The 27,102-nt window shown below is 38.4% G+C and overlaps 1 protein-coding gene across 1 annotated transcript in view; it reads left to right on the top strand.

The window, feature by feature from the left end:
• USH2A (usherin) overlaps window positions 1-27,102 on the top strand; it is a 733,950-nt gene that overhangs the window by 568,305 nt on the left and 138,543 nt on the right. The window contains exons 50-54 of the mRNA XM_049634559.1: window positions 233-456; window positions 4,986-5,190; window positions 10,891-11,088; window positions 11,608-11,762; window positions 13,788-13,986. Of these exons, the coding sequence (XP_049490516.1) occupies window positions 233-456; window positions 4,986-5,190; window positions 10,891-11,088; window positions 11,608-11,762; window positions 13,788-13,986 (981 nt within the window). The remainder of the gene's footprint in view (window positions 1-232; window positions 457-4,985; window positions 5,191-10,890; window positions 11,089-11,607; window positions 11,763-13,787; window positions 13,987-27,102) is intronic.

The following is a 27,102-nucleotide window of genomic DNA, read 5'->3' as shown; positions in this document are numbered from 1 at the left end:
TGATTTTGGAACACTTGTTCTTGTGTGTTCTTTACCTAGTTAGCGTCTAGTGCTCTTGGTAAGAAGGACCCCTCACTGCACATTTAAATCACCTTGGTAAGGAAGTGCTACCTTGTATTGTGCCATTGCAGCAACTGCCTGAGTCTGACATTTTTACACCAAACTTTATAGCGGTCTCAGTGTTCTTCCTTTTTTTAATTTCGTATTCATATATAACATTTTATTGTTGCAGGGATGTTCTGTTGTGGGCAGGATTATGTGAATATGTCAGATACCATATGCTGCTCAGCTTCCAGTGGAGAGTCTAAAGCACATGTTAAAAAGAATGACCTGGTGCCAGTAAAATGCTGTGAGACTGAACTTATTCCAAAGAGCCAGAAATGCTGTAATGGAGTTGGATATAATCCTTTGAAATATGTTTGCTCTGACAAGATTTCAACTGGAATGATGATGAAGGTAATTGATAGAAAACCTCTCAGAGGTGCTGATTTGACAATGGAAAGAGAAATACATTGTTCATAACTATTTTTCTAAAATAGGAATATAAAAACTCCTGTGTGCATTATTCATTTTCACATTACATCCATATTAATACCAAATGAGTTCACTGTGATTGATGTTATTGCAATGAATTCTAAAGGAATTAATAATGATTAGCTGTTCTCAGGAAGCTTTACCCAGCACTTCAGATTAGTGCAGGACTGAAAGCCTGTGTGCCAAAAGAGCCAGAATATGTCGTCTGGGACCTATGCGGTGCCATTTTATGCCCGTGGGTGCTGGGATGGAAAGGGAGAGAAATTCTGGCTTCTTCCCTCTGGGTCCCCAACCCAAATCCAACACTTTCCTTTGACAGAGACCTTAGATCCAGCAAATTCACTTGTGCTTATATCCTATTCCTTGAGACAGTTGAAGATTAACAAATGCCTGCCACTCGAAAAGCGGATAGACCTATGAGTGTATCATTTGTTTGTATGTTGACATGCTTCATGGACAGGCATGTCACGTTTTGTTAAAATTAAATTTGACAAGACTCCAGAAACCTAACATTTTAAGAAAAGGATTATGGGACATTAAAAACCAAACATGCTACTAAGTCCTATAGTCATTTTGCCTTAGGAGATGCCTGCAAATAGGTGTTTGGGTCATTCATGCCAACTGATGCAACTATACAAACATTGTGTGGACACCATAGACTTTAAGATGTAAACTAACCTTTGAAATTGTTAGGGTTCCAGCAAGCACTTTGCAACAATTAATATTAAGATAATTCATAAAGTTGTTAAAAAGAATAAGTACTTCATGAAGTGAAGAATCGTATGAAATACCCATCAAAAATAGTTTTTCATCTACAAAATTGTTTTAGAAATTGGTATGACCGTACGCAACTTGAAAGAAATCTATCCAACAGTATGCTCCCAAAGTTTGCATTTATTCCAATGTTTTCAGAAATTTGGACTGGGAAATTTTTCTGAAACACACAGTCTTAAAACTGGTGATGTTGCAGGAACATGTCTTTAAAATGACTAGTTAAGAAGAATCTGTGTAGAAAAGTCTCCTCAAAAGGGCACTCAGATTTGAAAAATTAAGACAGAAACCCCGTTAGTTTCAGAAATGGCACTATTGCTCACAACTATTTGTTTCGTTATTATCCGCTCACATTTGTTTCCCAGGAATCTCATTTTGGCTTCAGGAAGATATAGTTTCCATTACTCAAGGACAATGTTCAGGATATATACATGATCTTTTAAATTGACTTAAATTGGCTTTATGAAAGCCAGTTAACAGCCATATTGACAATTCACATTAAATTATTATAATTAAGACATTATTTCTGAATGCTGAATCAAGGAGTGTGTTACAGTAAAGTTCAACGTATGGGTTGCACTTTGTTTCGCGAATATCTCTTTCATGGAGATTTCTATCTCCTGCTCCATTCAGGACTGGACCACCGTGACATTTCTCCCCAGAGAGTCTTCCCTAAGTGTTGGTTTGGGGGTTTCTTTTACTTCTCTCCTGTGTCAGTGTCCCAGTGTTCTCAATCGAAGAGTCCCCCTTTCTTGCCTTTTTGCCTTCTTTTGGAGAAAGATCACTGGGTATCGGTGCGTGAAAGGTAAAGTTTTTGAGAGCTTGATGTCTGAAATTACCATTTTTCTACCCTCCCTCTAGATTGATAACTTGGCTAGGTACACAATTCCAGGTTAAAAATTATTTCTACTCGGATTTTAAAGTAATTTCTGCACTTTTAAACTTTCATTGCTATTGTGATTCCTGTTTCTTCCTAGGTACCCAGGTTGTTTTTCCTATGAAAGTTTTTAGGACATTCTCTTTATTCCGTCTAATATTTCATGATAATGTGCCTCCATGTGGATATCATCATCATCATCATCATCATCATTATTCATGGTGATGTACTTTTTGTGGACTTTTTCAGTGTGAAGTCTCATGACCCTCAGTTCTGAGGAATGTTATTTTATTATTTCTTTGATAATTTGCTCCCTTTTTATATCTGTTTTTACAGACTAGTTTGGTGTTAGACTTCCTAAGCCAATCTTTCCATCTTTCCATCTTTTCTTCTTGTTTCTTGTTTACTGATTAGTTAACACTTCATCTTTTTCAACATGATCGGATATTGCCTTAACGTCCTCTTCCACCCTCTCGATTGATTGATTGATTTTTTAGCTATCATCTTTTTTTTTAATAGCTTTTAAGGGTTCTTTCTTGTTTGCTGACAGTTATTTATTCATGGCATCCTACTCTTGTTCCATTCATGGGGTGTCTTTTTTATTTATTCTGGAAATACTAATTCCATTGTTGTTGCTTTTTTTTATTGTTCACCTTGTTCCTTGAATTTTCTCATTTGTTTGTTTGGTTCTATTTTAGTTTTCTTCTTTCCCTTCCTTTATTTCTCCTCCCTTTGAATTTTTGTTTTTTTTTTTTTTTTCATATTCTATTCCTAGTCTATTCCTAGTCTATTCTTTCCATTGGAGGCTGAATGGAAGGCTCACTGTGCACAGGCATATATTAGTGGAGAGCACACAGTAGGGGAATTGAGTGGCAGGATGGCTTTTTGTCAGAGAGTCATATTAACAAGAATCTTAGCAAGTACATTTAATTGACTATCCTTAATAATCCATCCTAGATCGTGATAAGATATATGTCTGGCTGACAGCACATAGGGAATCGGTAGGAAAGGAGGCTGGGATTCACACTGTGCAACATGCAGACTTTTATTTGGCTTGCCCTCTTTGGCTCCTACCTTATACCTTCCAGTGAAGTCTCTCTGTTCCTTTTAATTTCACCAAATCTCTTCTAAGCTTATGCCATTTTGTAACACTTTACCAAGTGCAGCAGAAACAGCACACACCTACTGAGGATGTTCTAGATCGTGACCTCTTCCCCCAGGGCTGGAGTGCAGTAGCCCTGGCTTACTCTGACAGTTGTCCCAGGTTGTAATTTTATCAAATATGTAGCCACGGCATAACCGAGCTCCCCAGATTTCCAAACCCCAGTATGTGTTTATTTGCCACTGCCTATCTAAGCATTAAAGCAACGCCATGTGGTTTAGGGTTTTGTTGTTGCTGTCAAGACGATATCTAACTTCAAAATTCTAATTTATGTTTTAGCTACGACACATAAGACCATGCCAAAATCAAAACAGTGTACTCACGTATGGGATGGGTCAATAGAATAAATTTTAAAACAGTTCTTTCAAATTACAACCCAGTGTGAGTCAGACAGCTCTCCTCCAAGGAGTGTCTCGGGATCTACGTCTTCACACACAACCCTCAAATCACAATGGAAAAGGGAAGAAAGAGGATGATTACGCATGTATGGATCTCAGAAAGGATACAACATACATATTTTCTATACTGTCATCACAGGGGCATTTCTAGTCACGTGGCTTTTCTTACTGAACTTGACTTACAAATATGGTATTCCCAGGGAGAAAACACAAAATGGACATCACTGAGCACACAGTATTGTCTCTGCATGTATTCATCCCCTTTCTGCTTCCTTGGACTTTCTGTGTTCCTTTACTTCCATCCGGTTGGGCTTTCAGAGGAAATGGAGATAAATGCAGGTGTTCAAGTCACTATATTCAAATAGAAATCCTACGATATTTTTCTGAAGCAGCTTTATTTTGACAACATTTGGGAGAATAATTTAACTTATATGAGGTAAGAGAGATGGAATGTGGATACATTTTGATAACCAAAGTTATTTTAAGTACATTATACTACCTATATAAAAGAAAGAGGAAGGGAAGCTTTGCATTATAAAAATACTGCCTTATTTATATCTCCTATAATCTGGGATCATGAAGTATTTCGCTTTGTGACATTAGAACACATTAGCACTCACCAATAACAAAGTCCAGGGATTCATCAGAAAAAAAGGTTTACAGATGTAAATAATAATAACTATAATGAGAGTTTATGAAATATTTAGGTTTCTAAAAGTTGGACAAGGAATGTTTCTTAGCGGTCCAACTTGCCCCACAGCACAAAAGTGCAGACTCTCAAATATCACATTCTTTATTTTCTCCAAAGCTCCATCAGGAGAGTGAGAAGTAACAATAATAAAATTATGACCCCTGCTATTATTTACAGAGTATCTACTAAGTGTAAGGCATTTACAGGTATTGTCTCATTTGACTCCCATAACCAACCTGTATGGTAAATGCAATTTCCATTTTCTCATCACCGAAGAAGCTGAGGCTTTGAGAATATAAGTGACGTCCTCAAGGTCACAGAAGCAAGAAGTTGCAAAACTGGATTCTGAATCCACATCTGTGTCATCCAGACCCAAACTGCTCTTTGTAGTGTATGCCCCGCCTTCATTTCTCTTCATGAATCTTGAGACATTTATTTATGAACCAAGTGGAAGAAAATTTCATTTGCAACTTGTTACAACCTCCCCCACGTATGTCCAGATGTAATTTTTAAATCTTTTCTCTATCTCCCCACCTCTACCACTCAACCTAGGAAGCCAGAGAGTGCAGGACTCTGTGCCCAGCGTCTCTGGAAGCCACAGCACATTGCGGCAGGTGTGACTTCAACTTTACCAGCCACGTTTGCACCGTGATCCGAGGACCTCACAATTCCACAGGCAAGGAATCAATAGAAGAAATATGCTCATCTCCTGAAGAGACTGTTCACACGGGAAGTGTAAACACATTCTCCTTCACAGGTAACAGGAACCGAGCCACCTGCCCATGGCTTACTAGGGCTAGTGAAAAGCTGGGGAAAATGCAGATTCGTGTCATTCTGATGTCACCCCCCCCCCACCCTTAACGTAAAATCAATTAATTTCATAGAACTATGGGCCAACTAGTCACAAGGTAATTAAAGGCACACTTTGGATCTGTTCAAAGTTAGCAGTTTAAAAAATTGGAAAGTCTAACTTTAAAGAAGAAATAAGCTATTTTAAAGTAAACCTGTAGAAAATCAAGAACAAGGAAATAACTATGTATCCTTTGATGGTATATCCAATTAATTTCAGTGAGCCCAGTTTTCTTTCTTAAGAGTTTGAATGGAGGCTTACAATAAAAGCAATGAATTGAGTGTCGCTGTGTTTGGCAGGCAAAAAAGAGGAAGAAACCTGACTAATGGCCAGTAAGACCAAGCAGCATTATTCTGAGGAGGAGCTTAAAGTATCCTTTCCTCAACTTGGGTCTGGGTCTAGAGACTGTACTCTCCCGCAGCTTGGTGTTGCCCCTACATGGCCATCATCTTGGGAGCAATAACCTTCATGGTTATCGAAAATAATTTTCAGGCTCCATCTTGGCCCTACTGAGTTCCTCCAAATAGTGGTTCTCAGGCATGGCTAAGCTGAGTGAAAAACACTGTCAAGTTTAAGATCATCTCCAAAATAGTTCTGCCCTCTATTAAATTTTTATCATTCGTCCATTTACTTAAGTCCCTCCAGAGTTTGTTTCTGCCTTTTGAAAAATTCAGTGTATGTGTGTATGTGTGTGTGTGCAGCTGTGTGTATGTACATATATATCATCTAGCATCTAGCGTCAAATAGAATGCATTTAAGTGACATAATTCAGGCAAGCTAAGGTTAAATAAACAAGAAAAGTGCTCTGTTCCATCATGAATCATCATTCTTCTTTACTTAACCCATGGTGAGTGATAATGGCAAACCTTGGGATGCAAAAAAATAAATAAATAGGTAAGTCAAGATACTGGGATGAAAGGAGTAGATTAAGGAGGGAAAGCAGGAATAGAGATAAAGTTCCGTGATGTGCTACATGTTTTAAAACCTTACCTTGATTTACCCACAAAGCAATCGTGTAAGTAAGATCATTTAATAGATGAGGAAACTGAGGGTCATATCTGTAAAAGTAACTTGCTAAGGGAAGATGTCAGATTTAAACCGTGTCACCTTCAAGAACAGCAAATTTAGCGAGGGCCTGGGGTGGTTCCATCAGGTGAGCATCCGACTCTTGATTTCTGCTCAGGTCAGTCTCCCAGGGTTGAGGGATCGAGCCCAGCGCTGGGCTCTATGCTGAATATGGAAGCTGCTTAAGATTCTCTCTCTGTCTCCTTCTGCACTTCTCCTCCCACTCATTCTCTCTCTCTCTCTCTCTCTCTCTCTCTCTCTCTCTGTCTCAAATAAGCACAACAACAATAGTAGCAGTAGATTTCAGAGACTCTGCACCGTGTAGGAGCTCCTTGCAGAGTGCCCCAAACCTCCCTCAAGCTGTCTCTTCCACTTGAAATGTCCGTCGTCAGCATTGTGAGGGTGTAGGTCAAAATCCACGTCCTCTGTGCAGCTCCTCCAACCCAGCGCCTCTCCTCTCAGGCGTCAGCACGACGTCCACTTCTACCGTGTGTCACATGCGTTTGGCCCCTGGTTCCATCTCTCCTACCAGATTGAAACATCTGTCTGAGTAAGACGTCCTTACTTCACTTCACCTCGTCTTTGGATCAACACGCTGTAACCAAACAAAACACATTTATTGGAATGTATTTAATTAGGAAAGTCCTCAAGATAAAAGACAGTTTGTCTAACCCTCCAATTTCCTTCAACTCTCAGTTACAGATTTAAGGACCCTCATTACCAATTAGTAGGTTTGATCTAAGAGAGTTCCCTACTTTTATCTGCCCTTTGTAATTAAGGTCAAGATTTTGAGGGCCCATTAAGATGTTTGCAATATCCCTCTCCAGATGACAATAAGTGTTTACACCTACTGATGTAATATTGTGAGGCCTTTTACCACCCATATTTCAGAATGCTTCACCTACCAATAAATACTATACATTAAATCTGAAAAATAACAAAAGTTTCTTTTCCATGAAGAAAATGAAGCACTTAAGTAATGCTAAAATAATCTCCATTGATTGAGACCAACTTGGACTAAGAACTCAACCTTTCTTAGAAATTTACAATCAAAGTGAAACACCAGGGCTCACCAAAATTTATTCATGCATGCGATCATTTCACTTATCAAAAACTATGTATTAAATTTGTACTAACAACCAGTCACTACCCTGAGACCAACAGCTATGAAAACAAATAAATAAGAATTCCCATCAGGAATTTGCAGCCTCTATGAATGGACAGAGAACAGATATGTAAGTACTGTAATGTGAGAAGCGATGTCCGTGTAAGAGCTGTGACAGAGTAAGCAGAGAGCATTGCAAGGACGCCTAACGCAGACAGAAGAGGTTGGAAAGACTTTATGAAGGATGTGATGCCTGAGCTGAGAACTAAAAGACGAGTAGAAACATCAGGTGAAAGGAAGGTAAGGCAGGCACAGAGGGCGACAGGAAGTGAAAGGAACTCCAGGAGGTGTGAAAAACAAGAACCTTGATACGAATGTAGCACAGTGTAGGAGAGAAAAAATAATGGAGATAAGGCCAAACAGCAGGAGTCAGATGATGAAGGCCTTTATTGCCACACTCGGCAGGTTGTCTTTATGCAAGAATGAGTGGAAATTAAAGCTTTTTAGGCAATGGAAGGTCACAACCATGTGTATGCATTTTTGAAGAATTCCTTGTCCACTGAAGAAATGATTGAAAACAAATATGTATGAGACATTAAAGCAATTAAAAAGTAAAGATTGAACAAGCATAATCCCCACAAAAGCAAAACCCTCTGTTATTTGAAGACTAGCCCCATATAACAAAACAATTTTGAGATAAAAAGAGGGGTTGTTTTATTCTTAAAAAAAAAAAAAAGAGTTGGGTTTGGGGCACCTGTATGGCTCAGTTAAGCATCCGACTACAGCTCACGGTTGGTGAGTTCAAGCCCCACGTCGGGTTCTGTGCTGACAGCACAAAGCCTGCTTGGGATTGTCTCTCTCTGCCCCTCTCCTGCTCATGCTCTCTCGCTCTCAAAAATAAATAAACATTAAAAAAATAAAACGTTGGAGGGATGCCTGGGTGATGTAGTCACCAAGTCATGATCTTGCAGTTTGTGTGTTTGAGCCCCCCATCGGGCATAGCCTGCTTTGGATCTTTTGTCCCCCTCTCTCTCTGTCCCTCACCCACTCACACTCTCTCTCTCAAAGATAAATAAAACATTAAAAAACATTTTTTAAAGAGTTGGAAATTCTGGCAAAGAAAAAAAATAACTCAGAAATTAGAGAGATTATTGAGGGAAGGCAAAATTTCAACAATGATTCCTTGCACATAAAGAAAACAAAGAATTCTTTCATGGGCTAGGAGCATCTTTGAAAGACTGGGCCTCACAGGAAAACAAAGAAATGAGGATAAGTGATGAGAGAGTACAAAGGAGAAGAACGAAATGCCATAGAGGAAAGAATAAGAAACACAGCATGGGGAGCTGCCACAACTGAAATTGGAAATGACGATGTGGGCCTGAAGGGTATAGAATAACAGTTATTAGCAATGAACAGTTTAATCTGCTACAGCGAATTGATCCAAAAATATAGTGACCGTCTGTGGGCCGGTGAATGGTCTGGGCAGTTCTGCCCCACTAGGTCATCCAGGGACCCTGATTCCCTCCAGTTTATGACTCATGATGTTTCCGGTGCTGTCGTCATTCACATGGTGCAGCTTGGGTTGCCGCAACATCCTATGTCCAGCCCATCAAAAGGGGATGAGAAAGTCAGTGGAAGGCAAGTGATTTCCTCTTAGAAAGTGACGTGCAAGATGCTCCTATCACGTCCATGCTTCCTCCATTGTTGAGATCTGAGTCACATGACTACCCCAAAGCTGCGAAGAAAACAGGAAAAATTAGACTGTAGCCAAGAAGCCTCAGACCAGGACAGAAGGCATATATGGGAACCCACTAGTGGTCATCACAGAGAATATGTGGCAGATGCCCTCTGACCAGAGAAAATAAAGACAGAAGATAATCCCTTCTATTTTATAGCAATTTATTTTATGATGCTCTGTCACATAACTTCTTGCATTTTATCTTCATACTAATTCTATAGAGTAGGCAGATCAGGGTTTATAGTAAGGAAATGCATATAAGGAAAACGTGGTCAAAAACCCCACACAGATGGATTGAGACTCAACCACACATTCAGTGGAGATACAGCAGGTGGCCAGACAGCCGAAGAGGAGGACTTACTCTTCTGATTTTCCATCTGAGAAAAGTCATCTAGAAACCACCATACAAAAACAAATACATACAAACGTATTCGAATTCACAAAATTAAATAAGTGGAAAACATTTAACCAATTAAATTTTCCATTTTTTAAAAAATAAATTTGTAACATTTGTGCTTCTGAAGTTATTAAAGCTTAAAACGGAACAGAGACTTTTGGGACACCATTGGATCACATGGATGGTTATCTAATAAAATTCTTGTCAGTGCAAAACACTCAGTAGTCTGGTTTTATTCTTTTCTTTTTTTTTTAAGTTTATTTATTATTGAGTGACAGAGAGACACAGAGTGTGAGCAGGGAAGGGGGCAGAGAGAGGGGGAGACACAGAATCCAAAGCAGGCTCCAGGCTCCGAGCTGTCAGCAGAGAGCCCAATGCAGGGCTCGAACTCACAAACTGTGAGATCATGACCTGAGCCGAAGTCGGTAGCCTAACCAACTGAGCTACCCCGGCGCCCCAGGTTTTCTTCTTTTAATTAGATTTGTTGTTTTTGGCTTGGGTTTCCGTTGTGGTTTGGTGAAAGAGGGAAGTAAGTATGTAGTGGACTGTGCATTCATTTATATCCACTGGCCCTGATAAGCTAAGTTTCAAGTCCTGTATCTCATAATAACTACATTATATAATAATTTAATGTAATATGAACAATGTAATAATTGGTAAAATTTATCATACTAAAATTATGAAAGTATGTTGGTGAAACTGCCTCATATAGAAATAAAGTATATACAAACCTGTGAAGCATTAACATCCAATGTACATTAGTCTAGTGCTTTTATTCATTTATTTTATCATTTACTTTTTTTAAAAATGTTTTAATGTTTATTTTTGAGAGAGAGACAGTGCGAGCTGGGGAGGGGCAGAGAAGGAGGGAAACACAGAATCCGAAGCAGGCTCCAGGCTCTGAGCTATTAGTACAGAGCCCAATGTGGGGCTCAAACTCAAAAATAGGGAGATCATGACCTGAGCCAAAGTCAGATGCTTAACCGGCTGAGCCACCTAAGCACCCCTGTCTAGTGTTTTTAGATTTCAGTCATTCCTTTCATGTATCCATATTATCCATATTTGCTTGTTCAGAAAAGGTAAACTCTATTCTGTGCAATTCCATATCTCTGCATCTAATACACACAGAAAATGTTTTTTCTGACTTAGAAAATTAAGATTATTATTAGAGTTTTACTCACACACAACAGCATTAAAGCGTTAATTTGTAAGTGTTTACAAGTTTTGATATTCATTTTCAATAGGACGGTAAGACAGCAAAAATGTTTTAAAAATCTCAGTGTTCAATTTCTCCCTTTCCAGATGTGAACCTGGAGCCTTACGTGATGTATGAGTATAGAATTTCTGCATGGAATAGCTATGGGCGAGGATTCAGCAAAACTATTAGAGCCAGGACCAAAGAAGATGTGCCTGAAGGAGTGAGTCCCCCTACGTGGACCAAAATGGATAATCTTGAAGATGTAATAGTCTTAAATTGGAAGAAACCTATACAACCAAATGGTATTAAGCCATTTTTAAAATTGAAATAACATAATCCAGTAACTGCATAAGGAAATTGAAATGAGTGTAATCTACATTTAATAGGCATGCATCTAACCATTAAAAATTATTTGCTGGTAAAAGGAACTGTAGGTATGTGCCTACTGATCTTCCTTTTTGTAACATAGGACCTGCAAATTTTTAGTCCCCCAATTTTTTCTTGAATCCTAGAATACATCTGAGCTCTTTCAAACAAACAAAGACTGTTAAAGGAAAGCAAAATAGTTTTAATATTGAAGGTAATTTTGCTTGGCAGTAGGGGGAAATAAACATATATGTCTCTTTAATTGTCTGTGTCCAGAGTCCCTCTCTTCGGTAAGAGTGAATGTCATTGCTCGAACACAGCAAAAACAATAGCAAATTAAAAGTAAATAATGCTATATTATCCCATTTCCTTAGAATTCCAAGACATGTTAAGTTGTTTGCAAATAGTTAAAAGGATATGATACTCAAATCTGGGCATCTCTCTGCCTCTTTTAGGTCCTATTATTTACTACATTCTTCTCCGAAATGGAATTGAATGCTTTCAAGGAACATCACTGAGCTTCTCTGATATGAAGGGAATTCAACCATTTCAGGAATATTCATACCAGCTGAAAGCATGCACGGTTGCTGGCTGTGCCGTCAGCAGCAAGGTAAGGGCAGGTACCTAAACCCCAGACAGAAGTAGCCAGGATGACGACTATCTGGATATCCAGGTCGTGAATGATTTTTCCAACAGCAGAAAACAATATCCCCACCGATGCAGTGGTAAGTAGGGTGCCATCTCAACCGACTGCTAATCCTCATGCCTGAAAGGAGAGATCACTGAAATTTATCAAAGTTATGCAAATATAAATGTTTCATTAATTAAAAAAGAAAAGAAAACTTGAACCAGTGTTACCCTTTTTTATCACATTTTTCCTCTGCCGACTATTTTTAGATGACCTTCCATAAACTCATAATAATTATCAAATCATTCTTCAGTTTAAAAGGGTTTCTATTTAACCACCACTTCAACAAGGATGACCTGCTCTTGAAAAACAGAGAAAGGGGCAAAAGAGCCTGGCATAGAAAATAATCTGATACCAAAACTCTTGCTACAACCTGGCAAGAAATGACGAGGACCCGAATTCATGCAACAGGGGTCATAATGGAGAACGTCAAGAAGATACAGCAGATATTGGGGGACAAAATCTACAGGGCTTAGTGTCAACTATACACAGGGGAATAAGAGGAAAGGATCATGGATATATTTGAGATCTCTAGCTTGAGCAAATTATAGATCATGGTGCCATCCTGCTAGCAAATAAAAAAAATTAAAGGAAAATCTGAACATAGAGAGTAAGATTCAAATTTTAAAAGCTTTTAAAAATGTACTTAAAAGAAGGAGCAGGTAGCAGAATGGTGGAAGGAATTATTATTTGGCACCTCAAGTGAAAATTCAGTCAGAAGCTGGATTACAAAGTGATTGAATCTTCTAGAAAGATCTTTCTAGATCTAGAAAGATCTAGAAAGCAAGGAGTTTGAAAAGAGTCGTTAAGGAGAACAGAGAGAGAGAGAGACAAAAACAAGAACACAGACAATGAACACTGGGAGCGCTCCTGAGAGCAAGAGCCCACAGATGAGACTGGAAAGAAACAGTCAAACCATTTAGGAGGAAAATAAAGACAGAGTCATTTCACAGAAGCCAACCTAGTCAGAGTAAACTCAGGAGAAACAAACACACAACAGCTCTGATTCCTTTCATGCCGTTACAACTTTAGAAGAGCATCATCTTCGCACACTGTTCCGGAACCATCCAAGTAAAACATTCAGTCAGATGGATCAGCCGCAGTGCATATGCGCAGCTTTTTATTCAACAGACCTCCAGAAACATCTCTGAGCGTGCCACGATTTAGACAGATGGCAGCTGATTGGCCCAATCAAAAGTTATGGTCCAAACGTTCCTGGAACAATTCTGTGCTCTTTTTACGTAGGTGCAGCTCCTGTCTACCAGATGCCAGAACAATTGGTTAAAAAGTGAAAGCAGAGTTAATTCTGTGAAAAAAGAAATGCAGCTAACTTTTGTTCAAAATTATATTTTGATAATGCTGAATGAATGACTGGTGGATTGATCCTTTTTTCCTTGTCTACTCAGTTCTTTTTCTAGAACACTGGCACGGGCACTGTTAAGTCATCCTGGGTTATCACAGGAAGAATACCAAAAAAAAAAAAAAAAACCCTGCCCATTTATACTGTTCAAAGCATATTATATGCAAGCAAGTTCAGATGTGGGTTTTGCTTCATATTTACTGGTGCTTAAAATGTACAAAATCAGGCTGTTAAAATGCAAAGACACTGATGAGCCATATGGAAGAGAGTTATCAAGAGTTCTCTAGTAAGCCAGTCTGCCAGCCAGATTTTCCTTGCTTAAACTGAGGGCTGTGCTCTGTCATCAAAATTGTTGTTGAACCTGTTGTGATAAATGGTAGTCTGAGACTTATGGAATGTATTCAAGGTCAGATTTCATTGTTTAAATAGGATGGGAGGAAAAGCATAAAAAAGGGGGGACTGTTTCTCCAAGCCCCTGCTAATGATATGCCAGACAACAACATTTTAAAACAAAAGTGACATTCTCATTGACCGGGATACCTAGCGTACTATTACCATAAATTGCTGTTGAACTCTTATGTTTTCAGGTAGTTGCAGCTACTACCCAAGGAAGTCCACAGATTGTCCAGCCACCGAGAGTCACGGCGCCCAGTTCGGAGTCTCTGCATTTGAGCTGGAGTGTCCCCGAGAAACCAAATGGCGTCATTAAAGAGTACCAGCTCAGGCAGGTTGGGAAAGGTCTCATCTACAGTGGCACCGCTGACAGGAGGCAGCATACGGTCACAGGTGAAAAAAAAAGAAAAAAAAGGAAAACCTACCGGAAGAGTCTGTCATTGTGGTTAGGGGGGCAAAGCATCCCAGGGGTGTGCATTTGATATATGAGGTCACTTCGAAAGGACGTGTTCTCCTGACATATGGTCAGGTCCCACTTATCCATGCTAATAGAAGAGCCCACACTGGCAGCAATAAGCCACAACAGCAGATAACTTCAGAAATAATTTATATTTGGCTTTGATATGCATTATGTGTAGGGTTTTTGCATCAGTATTAACTTCTTTTTTTTTCTCAGACAAACGGTAAGATGCATTTTCATTCCCCAAGGATATACTCATAGATAATGGGACTGGGATAGCCAAGAATGCACTGGAGAGTAGGGTGAAATCAGCCAGAGGCGAGCGTTTATCTACTGAGTGGGTAACTAATACACAGAATAGTTGACAGGTGACTGTTTGTGACAATTTGTTATTATGAACATTAATTAATAGTAATTGTATTATTTTTATTGCTAGAGCATTTATTATAATTAACTTTCATAATAATATAATGGTACAGTATAATAGTATAATGTCAGATAATTACTAGAAGTCATTATAATAATAATTAACATGTTTTGGTTTGAATGTCACTTCTGAAGAGAAGAGAGGCGTCTTCTGACTTCCCCAGTCTAAGGAAGTTTCTCTAATACGCCACCACATCCCCTTGTCTTATTTTCATCATGGACCTTTCACTGCCTGAGAGTGCTTGGTTTTTCTTTGCTTTTTATGTCTCCCCCCACTGGGATGTAAGCTCCAGAATTGCAGAGGTCTTCTCTACCTAGTTCAATGTGGTACTTCTGGCACCTAGAACAGTCCTTGACATGGTTCACAGATGCCAAACAAATGTTCATAGATGCCAAACAAGTGAATTTCACACGAGCCACTTGGCAGGCACTACAGACCTATGGGGGAAAGAGAGGTATTACTCCCATTTTACAGAAAAAGATACTGTGAGAGATTAAGTAATTTAGTTCATTCTTTGGATCTACCGAATCATGGCAAACAGTTGTGTAAATTGAGATTCTGAGACCATAGGCAAGAGGTTACAAACTTACTCCACGCCACCCCCCTTGTCAGAAGCTTCCCTCCAAGGCCTCCCGAGTGAATGTTCTTTCTTTGGACCCCATACCTTGCAGGGAGCATGGATACTAGAGATAATGAAACTCATAAAGAAGCACAGAAAGGTCTGGAAGAGTGTGGCTGAGTTTTCCTCAGAGAAGGAACCAGTTATACTATGTAGGTGGAAAAATCAATTCATCGTGATTTGCTCTTAATTCTACAATTCCCTGACACACAAGCCGGCATTCATTGACAGATGTTTTCAATGACTTGACCACTGTTTTCCAGAAATGCCATAAGCCTGCAGAAGGCGCTTAATAAATATTTGCAGACTCGCACATTGCATTCCTTATCTGAAGGTCCTGAGCTGGATCAATGATAATGCAGATGGAAAAAGCCCTCATCAATTCAGATTATTAAATTTATTTCTTATATCTCATTTCACTGAAAGTGAAATTGATCACCAGTAGTTGAAATCCTGTTGTTTTACAAAACACAACTTTACATTTATATTGTGCTTTATAATTTTAAAGAACCATTTCCATTTGGACACATTTGATTCTCATTACATCCCTGTAAGTGGGGGATGTTTTTAATATCCACACTTAAAAGATGAGGAAGGAAAGTGACATACTCAGGGTGCCCAAGGCATTCCCTGCCTCCATCTATAAGGAAATCAGAGTACTGTTTCATTCTTTAAAAAAACAAACAAAACTGTTGCCCACTTGCTGTGTTGGAGGTAGTACAGTAAGTGCTCTAAACTAAGATTGCTGCTCTCAGGAAGCCCCCAGTAATAGGGGACACTGAAAAGTTAAGAACTAATTGCAAATACACCACAAAGGATTCAACAGCAGAACTCTAAAGAATGCTGCTGGGGGAAATCAAAACAATGACTTGGAGTGGAAAATGAAGTGTCAATTACAGAGTGTGGAAAGCCATTTAGACTTTGTATCAGTAAAGGTTTCACAAAAAAACTGGGATACAGTGTTACAGAATGTTTTTCTCCCAGTATCTGTCCACTGAGCCAGCATGGGCTTTGAACTGTGAGCTGTAGTGGTTTGCATTTTTTTAAAACCAGCATTGACTTGACTTGCCGACAGACTAAACCCTAACGCGATGTTCAAACCAACAGGATTGATAGACTCATCAGTTACAAAATAATTGGAAAGATTTTTCTTTAAAACACCCTCTCTCCCCCCAGTTCTTCCTTTCATTGTCATTTTTAATGAATATTTTCGTCCCAGAGAGGATTTCATACACGTAACTTGATGCAGAAGTTCTCTTTTATTAGGATAAATATTTTAAAGTTTTTCTATATGATTTTGCTGTCTATAACATCATAAAATGAAAAGAAGACTTTGGAATTCATTTGGTTTGCCCCTCTGTACCATTTAAATGGATTTAGAGAGTACTCCACTCAGGCAATACAGCCCTACAGAGAAATATGTCTTTGTTGAATGAAGAAGAAAACTTTCGTTCAGCAAAACCTGACCAAGTACAGAGCCTCCCATATGCGGTTCCTATGGGACGGCAATGGTGCTAGGCGTTAGGTAATCTAAAACCTGAGATATATGTTAGCGTTCACATGTCTTATCTGCCAGGAAAAAATCAGTTCTGTAGCTCACTGACCGACCAAATTCACTATGGATGTATTTTATGATATGAATGACTGTTTTATTGAGATCGTGGAATGAACTAAAATAACCAAATTTATTTTACATCGCATCCCAAATGTTTGATCGAAGAGCTGCCTATACCCGCTGGGATAAATGTTTTGACTTTCTCATCATTTCCAAAACGTTGGCATTTTCTAAGTAACCGTCAAACGCTAATGAAGCTATACCCGGAGTCATTCTGGAGCCTGAAATCTAGGTCCTTAGAAATGACAGAAGGGAAAGCAGGCACCTTGCCTCAGCCCCATTGTCTCCATGCTTATTTTTAATTACCTCAAAGCTTTAGAAACATGATCCCGTAAATGCTTTGTGGGAATAGTGGCGAAGGCACTCATCATGTGAAATCCATAAATTGCTTATAATCCTCTCAAGATGTTAAAAAAAGCATTAAGTAATTGAAGACAGGAAGTCCTCAGTTAATTATTTAGAGGTGTTATCAATGCTTTAAGTAAACTGAAGCATTTTCTGCTATCTCACTGAGCTGAATACCATGGGGACGAAGGAGGAACAGCCATCATCTTCTCATATTCGCTAATGCAAACAGCACATGGCAGCTTGTCAATAAAAGACCTTTTCATATCATTTATTACTAAACAGGTCCACCATCCTGCACAGAACAATCAGGATGTCAGTTATGGGCATTGTTTCTCTTCAGGTTACCACGGCTTTATGGATGGTCCTCCTAGTGTGGGCACTGGGGCAGAAGAGATGGAGAAAGGATTAACTAAATAATTAGGGCCACTGAGAACAAAATGAATTAATCATGTCCTCTTTCGCAGCAGATTTGATAAGGGCTTATGTGTCTCTTAACTCAGGGAGAAGTGTTTTCAAAATAATCTATTAAAAGTTGCTTATCATTGCATTTTACTTAAAAAGGGAAGACCCACCAGCGTTAAGTTAGCAAGGACAGAACAATCTGCCTTTCTTTTGCATCTTCCGAGAAGCTCATGAAAACCTGTGCTAAAATAGCATGTGCCCTAACAATGCAGGTTGTAGCCCACGTGACTACTGTAGTGAAACAGATATCTACGCATCATTTCTGGGAAAAAAAAAAAAAAAGGAGAACATACTTTGAGCATCAATATCACAAAATGTGGAAATTCTTTATAAGGGGATTTTACATTTAGATAACTCTGCTATGTACTTCCATAGTATGCAACACTTGGTTCTCAGGACATTTATTAGACTTCATCACAATATCCTTTTTCTTGTCTTTATTCCTGAGCTAGTAGGTGGAGCTTTTTAAGGACAGAGACAGTAGCCTCCTGTTTTCCCTTGTATCACTTATACTGTGATAGGCATCTATCGTAGCACTTAACATATTAAGTATCCAAAAGTATTTGTTGAGTGAGTAGATATTAAATAGGAAACTAGTGTCTGAATGTTTTTATTCCATTTTGATTGAGTACAAAAATCAGACTGTCAAATACATCTAGGTCTCAGGCAGGAATGGCTACATCATTTTCAGGGCCCAGGGCAAAATGGCAACATAGGGTCCTTTGTTCAAAAATCATTAAGATACAACTCAACATTCAAAAAAACAAATAATGCAATTCAAAAGTGGGCAGAAGACATAAACAGACATTTCTCTAAAGGAAACATACAGATGGCCAAAGACACATGAAAAAATGCTCAACATCATTCATCATGAGGGAAATGCAAATCAAAACTACAATGAGATATCACCTCACACCTATCAGAGGGGCTAAAATAAACAACACAACAAACAAGTGTTGGCAAGGATGTGGAGAAAAAGGAACCTTCATGCACTGTTGGTGGGAATGCAAACTGGTGCATTCCTGTGGAAAACAGTGTGGAGTTTCCCCAAAAAACTAAAAACAGAACTAGCCTATAATCTGGTAATCACACTATGGGGTATTTGTCCAAAACATGCAAAAACATTACTTTAAAGGGATACATGCACCCCTGTGTTTACTGCAGTTTTATTTATCATAGCCAAATTGTAGAAGCAGCCTAACTATCCATCAGTAGATGAATGGATAAAAAAATTTGATATATATATATATATATATATATATATATATATATATATATCTCAATATATGTAAAATTTGATTTTATATATATGCACACACACTGGAATATATACAGCCATAAAAAATGAAATATTTCCATGTGCAACAACATGGATGGAACTAAAGAATATAATGCTAAGTGAAATAAGTCAGTCAGAGAAAGATAAATACCATATAATTTCACTCATATGTGCAATCTAAGAAACAAAACAAATGAACAAAGAGGAAAAAAAGAGAGACAAACTAAGAAACAGATCCTTAATTATAGAAAAGAAACTGCTGGTTGCCAGAGGGGGGATTGGGGGCGCTGGGTGAGATTGGTGAAGGGATTAAGAGTACGCTTACCACAATGAGCACTGGGTAATGTACAGAAATGCTGAATCACTGTATTGTCCACCTGAAACTAATATAACACTGTATGTTAACTATACTAGAATTAAAAGTAAAAACTTAATAAATTTTTTTGAAAAGAATATAGTTTTCAAAAAGAATCATAAAAAATTTTTAAAACCAGAGCATGGAATCAAGCCTCAGTCCCACCTAGAACCGCCTGGAATCTTGGGTACTCTATAGGTCACACACCCATGAAGCCAGCCTTGATCTCTGGCAATCTGGACTGATTGGCAGCATGTTTCTTGAACCGAAACAGGAAGCAAACTCAGGCAGTGATCATATCCTTGGAACAACTCCGGGAGCTTCTCTTCTGTGGTTGTATGTATTGCTTTACACTGCGTGTGCCCCAGCTACCAAGCATCCGACCTACAAAAATAGATACGACAATTCATTTTGTTTTCATTTTTCCAACTCTGAGGAGAACTTTGGGCCTGGATATTTGCAAAATGAAAAATCAATACTTGCAGAATATCAACCACTTTTGTATACTTTTAAAAATCATTCTTATAAATAGAAGATTACAGCCAAAGAATTATGTTCCACAGCTGCCTGGACATTAATATTTAAAGAAAAAGAATCTTTCCCCTGAAATCCCAGATACTTTTAGGTTCTTTGCCTGTGCAATCTTTGTTTCTGTTTTGTTCCAAGAGTTCTAAATAACTCCTGCTCTCTCTGCAATATATGTTCTTGTCGAGTATTTGAGCAGCATCAGACTTAGCTGCCTCCTGATGCCTCACTTTGTTTCCAGAGAAGACTCGGACTGAAAATATAGAGTAAAAGTGGCTTTTGTCTAGTATAGCACCAGACTCCAGAGAAGGAAACTATTTATTAAAACAGCGTTACAAAAAGCAAAAGCAAGGGTTTTTTTTTTTCTTGGACTATCTTAGTAATCGTTTTAATGTTGATCTGTATTTGGAAAGAGAGTCTGCCAAGAAGTAACTTACCTGGGAAGTGCTTCTTGGGATGAATCTGATTACTATGATATTGGGGAGGGGGGCCTAAACTATGGCCTGAAATTTCACACACAAAAAAATTGAGTCAAGAAACACTTAAGCTTGTAGCAAGCAGTCAGAAGCCAAAGTCGTGAGGTTATCTCATAGGCATTTGCCATGCAAGAGTCCCTTTGTTTTGATGCTTTGATGCCCCGTTCATGAGCCGTCAATTGAACTTGTACTTTGAAGCATTGATACAGGAAGCATTCCTTTCCAATGGCTCACAAATGGGCAAGAAACGGACTTGGCTAACTGGGATGCGTGGCTCCTGAGACGGTGGTGGGTGGTACTGTCACGAAAAGGGGACTCTAGCATGTGGGCTCCTAACACATTTTTTAATCAAATTTTGTAAAACACTCATAATGTAAATGCATGTTAGAAGTCTCTAAAGCAATTCCACAGTATCTTCGTGTTCCATTTTTGAACATCCAGATTTTCACATAGAATTATCAATTTAAAGTGGAATCCTGCTATAATTCTATCCATCATAGCCAAGGTTGCCAGTGGGTGCTGAAAGTTTCTGGGAATCTCCATGAACAGAGATGCTCTGAAGGTGATCACTTAGTGAGATCCAAGGCAGCTAAAGGCAGAAAGAAGCGTTTCACATCAGCAAGACTCCATGTAGATTCACGTGGGCCCTGCCCAAACATCCAATTTGGGTGAATTAGTGCCAGGACAAGCTTCTTGCCCAAAACGTGTACAATATCTGATAACCACCTACCACAAAGTTTTTAAAGAAACCAAGAATCTCAGCCCTTGAACTAATCACTGACCAAATGATTGAGGAACTTGCAGAATTACATATTTTGTAGGATTATTTGGTAATTCTTTAGAAAATAGCAGATGACATTACGGAATAGCCCAATGAATGCTTTGAAGTAGCACTTACGATCTCAAATTATAATGGACAAAATGCCTTTCCCTGACTATTTATTTGGAGATTAAAAATTAGAAACAAGCTGATATTCATAAAGTATATCAAATGTCAGGGCACCTAGGTGGTTCAGTGGTTTAAACGTCCGACTCTTGGTTTCGGCTCAGGTTATGATCTCACTCCTTCGTGGGTTGAATCCCTGCATCAGGCTCTGTGCTGGCAGTGTGGAACCTGCTTGGGATTCTCTCTGTCTTTCTCTCTCCCTCCTTTTCAGCCCCTCCCCCACTCACACTGTCACTTTCTCTCTCAAGATAAATAAATACACTTTAAAAAACAGTATATCAAATGTAACTGACATTGACATAAGCATTGATTCTGTTTTCCAAATCATATTTTTATGATTCATAGGTAGACTTTGGCAGTCCTTTTTAACACACATTTACTCCTGAATGTAATGTTACTTGAAAGTGTAATTATAATGAGTTTTGTTATAGTATGCTTCTTTCCTCTAAAAGAGAACATGATTCCCTGTAGGGAAATTCAGGTAATTTGCAGCCACCGTAATCTCCACTACACTGAAATGTTAAATGCTTGGCTTTTCTCCATGCATTTGCCTTTCTCTTCTCTACAACTACTATCTCCTACTCTTTTAATTCAATGCCGAGCACTTGAATGATGTTTTCTTTTCTCCTTCGACTCTTGGACTTCAGGATTAAGCTACGGTCAGAATGGTCCCTCTGAGACATCTCTTTATTTCCCTCTTCTCATCCTGATCAATTCATGAGTCATTTTCAGTTGGTGTGCCCTTTTCATTGCCTGTTACTAATATTTCATATATATCGCATTTTAAGGACTACCAATAGAGACTTACTTAAAATGGCAGCAAAGTCCAGTTGAAATGTGTTGATTTTATTGAGTTTTACAGAGTCATATATATGAAAGGTCATCCAGTTCATGTAAATCATTTATGCCTGATGGCAGTCGATGCTTTCCTTACAGATTATTTCAACCAAGCCTCTTAGTAAGTTAGTCTTCTGACAATATGAAAAATGCAAGACCTAAGAAATAGGATGTAGACAATTATGGATTCAGATATTGCCTTCCCTCAAGGTAGCCTGTAGCCCAATTAAGCAGTCAATACCATCATGTCCACAGCATACAGTTATGGAAACTGAGGCACCTAGAGTTCAGAAAACTGACCCATGACGGTGTTAATAAGTAAGAAGGTAAAGGATTAGAACCCAAAAGAGTCTAACTTCACATGCTTCCCTCCTAACAGCGAGGCTACACTCCTTTGGTACATGAATTGTAGAAATATTCAAAATGGAAATACTTAAATATACATTCCCACTTGGAGATGTGTATATACATACATACACACATACATACATACATACATATACACCGAAAGTTTCACTGGGCTTTGAGCTACTTATGTCATTATTTTCCTTATGTGTCAGAGGCCTGACCCTGTTTCTCTGGCCCACACTTCTCAGCCTGGGTGCCCAGACTTCTGACCTCACCTAAGCTGATCTCTGTAATAATAGATGAGTTCCTCCAACTCTCTATGCTTCAACTCCCTTACCTGTTAAATGAGCAGATAATTGCAGTGACCCAGGGGGTTTAGTGAGGGTTTTGATTGTGTTAATATCCAGGAAGTCACAGGAGAAGGTCTGCAAGTGGTGTTCAGTAAATTTCAGCTAGTATGTTGTTTATGTAACTGAGTAATCAACTTCTTTAAAAATAACTCCATTTCTTATAAAATATATTTGATTAATGCACAGAGTCCAGTGAAAAGAGCAAAAATGGAACAACAAAATCCCCTGAGTTTTATTTTTTGTTTTACTTTATACTTCTTTTTATTGCCTTGATGTTTGAACTAAATGCTTTCAACATATTTCTTTCATTTTAAGAATGACTGCAATGGTTTCTACCACTTTTACATCTTTCAGGTACTGTTTCATCTTCAAAGTCATTCACAAATTTCAATGTGCTTGGCTGCAGCTCTTCTGTGATGGGAGGGCACAGGGCTTGGTATTAAAGTTGTGGGTTTCTCTCCACCCCAACCTGATAGCTCCATTCACTGTATGAACATTTGGTTCTCTGAGCCTCAGTATTTTCTTACCTGTGAGGCAGGAATAATTATTCCTGTCCTGGTGATATTCAAGGTGAAACCTCTTCACTTTTTCACCAACCCTTTTCATGTTGTTGCTAATTCTGTCTCCCAGAATCTCATAACTAACTATTTCTAACATGCGTAGGGTAATCACAGCTGCTCATGGTCCCCTTATGTAACATACAAGAATCTGAACTTGTGTGCCAGTGTGACATTATTAGTAATTATAATATTAATATCATTTAGAACTCTTTTTCTTACAAGTTACGGAAAACTCAGTTCAAGCAGGCTTAACAAATGGGCATTAAGTGGCTCATGTAAATAAAAAATCAGATGTAGACTCAAGGCTATGAGATGAGGTTTCCAGGACCCAATTTCTTTTCACCTCTAAGTTCTCCATTCTCAAGCACTATGTGGTGAACAAAGGACTACCAGCAGTAAAAATGAAAGTTTGAGTTCAAGGCCTACTTTGCATTAGCCTAAATGAGGTCACATAGTCAATTCTGAGCAGCTAACATTGCAAAAGGAATGTGGAACTGTATCCAGGAGTAGTCAATCCAGGTGGAGAAAATCCTAAACAAAGCACAAAGACTTGTAGTAGCCAAAAGACTGGTTTCCACAAGGAAACCTTGAGTTCTGTTATAAAAGGAAGTATGAGTGTACTCTGAAAGATAAACATAGCAGATGTAGAGTTGCATGAGACAGGCTGGCAAATGTGAGTTGAAATGAGCCGAATATTTCTACCTATGTTCCATATGGCTCTTTAAATTGACCACCATATTCATATATCAGGGCTAGACACAACCTTGAGGACAAACTACTAGTGAATTAGATTAAATCCATTGTCCTTCCCTCCTTCACTTAAGGCCCCATGCCTCCCGCTCTCGCCTTTCTTGCCCTTCCATCTTTGTTTTCTTTCCCTAGTTCCTCACATCCCTTCCTCCTGAATGGTGATGACTTTGAAGTCCTCTGATTTCCCAAAGTAAGCTCTCTACCCAGCGCTCAGTTCTACCTCCTCTCCCCTTGATTCTGGTACCCCAGTAGCTTCAAAATATTCCTCTACTAGACCTGGCCCCATGCTCTGCAAGGCCAACACATACCATTCAATTTAAACACCTGTAACAGACTCCCTGGCACACCTTCCTTAATCTATAAAAATTCCTAACTGGCTAGCTACTCTGTTGCTGTACTGTCTTCTAGTGTTCTTGGCTATATATAAAGTGGATACCACTCAGCTCAGTTCAGAAAGATTCTGTAGGGAAAGGACAATTTCTATTTTTATATACATCAATTTTCTTTTTAGCGACTATCCTTATTGCAAATACCCTCAATCCTCTCATCGACTTTAGTACACCTCTGTGGTGACAAATTTCCTCTCCTTTTTCTAAGATGCATCCTAAAATATTCTTCAATGGTCATTGCATGTCTTATATCAGACCAGCTAGAACACAAAATGAAGAAGAGAATTGGGTCTCTTTTGAGGAGGGGGAGCATTTTATTTGTTTGTTTTTATTTAATAAGAAAATTCCAGAGAAAGAACAAGCATTGTTTCACTTTTACCAGCCATACTTAGTCAGGCATTTGGAAAAAAGTCTATAAAATATTTATTGTTTACACATCACATTAATTTTTGTATTATTTTAATAATATTCTGTAACTAGAAAACAATTGCCTACACAGTGAAGTAGATGTTGGGGGCTGAGATACTCATGGACTTATGAGGAAGGGCCTGTTTTGTCCGATGACACTTTGGATGGACATCATGAACATGATAGCCTGACATTTTATGGAGCACTTTCATGGGCTTTGTGTTCTTTAAACAGTATTTAACAAACATCAAACACTTACAACTGGAAAACAATGGTTAAAAAAGGAAAACACTCAGAGACATAAACCTTACTCTCAAAGGGCTTACATTCTAAGTGAGAAAGTAAGATATTCAGGTGAATTGGTATTACAAGGGTCAAGGTCCCCTTTTTCAGTAGCAGGAGTAAAGAGGGAGCATCACCAGGCTAAGTCAGTCCGCCACTGCGGTCTCTGACCTTCATTCTTAGATGATTCCTCCCTTTTTCTTTTGATCTCTCTATTTTATAATCTTTAGTATTTTCCCATAAGCTTTTATCAAACATATATGGCTTCAGTGGGGCTTAGATCTTTCATCACATTTCTTATCTACAAATCAAGTAAATATCAAAATTATGTAAATCCCCCATAGCAACCAAATAGAAGATTGCAATCAAATAAGTATCTGAATCTTATCACTAAATTGATGTGGAAACACAAAGGGCTTTGAAGCTGAATCCTGGAACAGCTCCAGCTGCAGAACATTATTGCTTTAGCAGAGAACCCAGACTATTGCTCTAACTCTAAACAAACCAGTTAATTTTTTCATTTGTTTAACCAGCACCTACTTTGTGCCTGCCATTATTTGAAGGATACAGTGGTATCTTTCAGATATAGTATCTTTTAGTGCTTTTTTGGAGCTTATGTCCTAGAGGGGGAGACAAACAATAAATAAACAGATGTAATAAAACATCAGATAATGTTGAGAGCTATGGGAGAAGGAAGTAATTTGAGGGAATATGAAATGATGGATGTAGTATGTCGATAAAGTGGCCAAAATCTTTTAAAATGTAGCATTTGAGGAGAAATCTGCATAAAGCAAAAGAGTGGCACAGGAATGTCTCTGGAAAAACTCACCTGCCAAATGAGCAATATAGATATAAAAATGTAGTTCAGTATTCATGAAAAATTAATATAATAATTATATATATTAGCCCAATTATTTGACATATAGATGAAGTCCTATTCTTTAAGAAAAGGAAAATTTTTGACCTTTGGCATTGTTTGAATTTTTCCAAGAATCAAGGGCAAGAAGCTTTAGCCGCCATATGCTCCTTGTCAAGTGCTGCTGAGTTTTAAGGCCGCTTCTGGTCAAATAAAGTAGTTCTCTAGGTAACCCATTTAATCTTCTCAAAAGCCTTCAAACCTAGCTGCTATCTTTCCCATCTTTAAAGATCAGTAGATCAAGGCAAAGAGAAGCTAAGTAACTTGCCCAAGGTCATCAGCTAAGGAGTAGTGAGGTCTAACAACATGCAACTTCTACTATATATGGCTTGCCATTCTTATTTATCCTGAGAACTTATTGAACAACTACTGGGATGTGTCATATTCTGAATACAATAAACACTATTCCTTCATCAAATTATGTTCAATCTATGTGTAAAGACAAAACCAACATACCTCCAAAACACTACAGAAGTGTGAGATGGTATTCTATTGGCACATATGGTGAAGTAGCGTAAACTTAAAAAAGAAGAGTGGGTTGGTGTGAATATGAGCTAAATATGGCTTGGGGCTAAACCTGATTTTGGATCTAACCTTATTTGGATCTAACCTTATTTTTATTTTTTTCTACCTCTGTTCATATAAGAAGCTGTTGCAGAAACTGGGATAGTTAGCCTGGAGAAGAAAAGACTCAGGGGGGATTTGATAACTGTCTACAAATATTTGAAGAACTGTCATGTGGAAAAGAAATTAGATTTGTTCTATATCTCCCTAGGGGTGCAAGTGATGGAAAGAAATCGCCACAATATAAGAAAGGACTTTTAAACAAAATAAGGAAAACTCTAGAGCTCTAAAGATGGAATGGGCTCTTTGAGAGATGAGTACTCTGATCAACTAGGCAAGGCAGCCTCTTCAATGACCTCTTGTACAAGGGAATCAAGAGAAAGATGGATGGATAGCTGGGTGGATGGATGGATGGATGGATGGATAAATGGATGAATGATTGGATGCATGATGGATGGATGGGTGGATGGATGGATGACATGAATTTTAAGATTTCTGCTAAGGCTGAAAATATATGATTATCAGAGATAAATGAAATTTTGATTAATACTGAACTGCTTGTGAAGTTCATACCTCCTTTAGAAAATGTTTTC

The sequence above is a fragment of the Panthera uncia genome, chromosome F1, assembly GCF_023721935.1.
Source record: "Panthera uncia isolate 11264 chromosome F1, Puncia_PCG_1.0, whole genome shotgun sequence".
Taxonomy (NCBI): Eukaryota; Metazoa; Chordata; class Mammalia; order Carnivora; family Felidae; genus Panthera; species Panthera uncia.
This window is presented reverse-complemented; position numbering and strand designations above follow the sequence as displayed.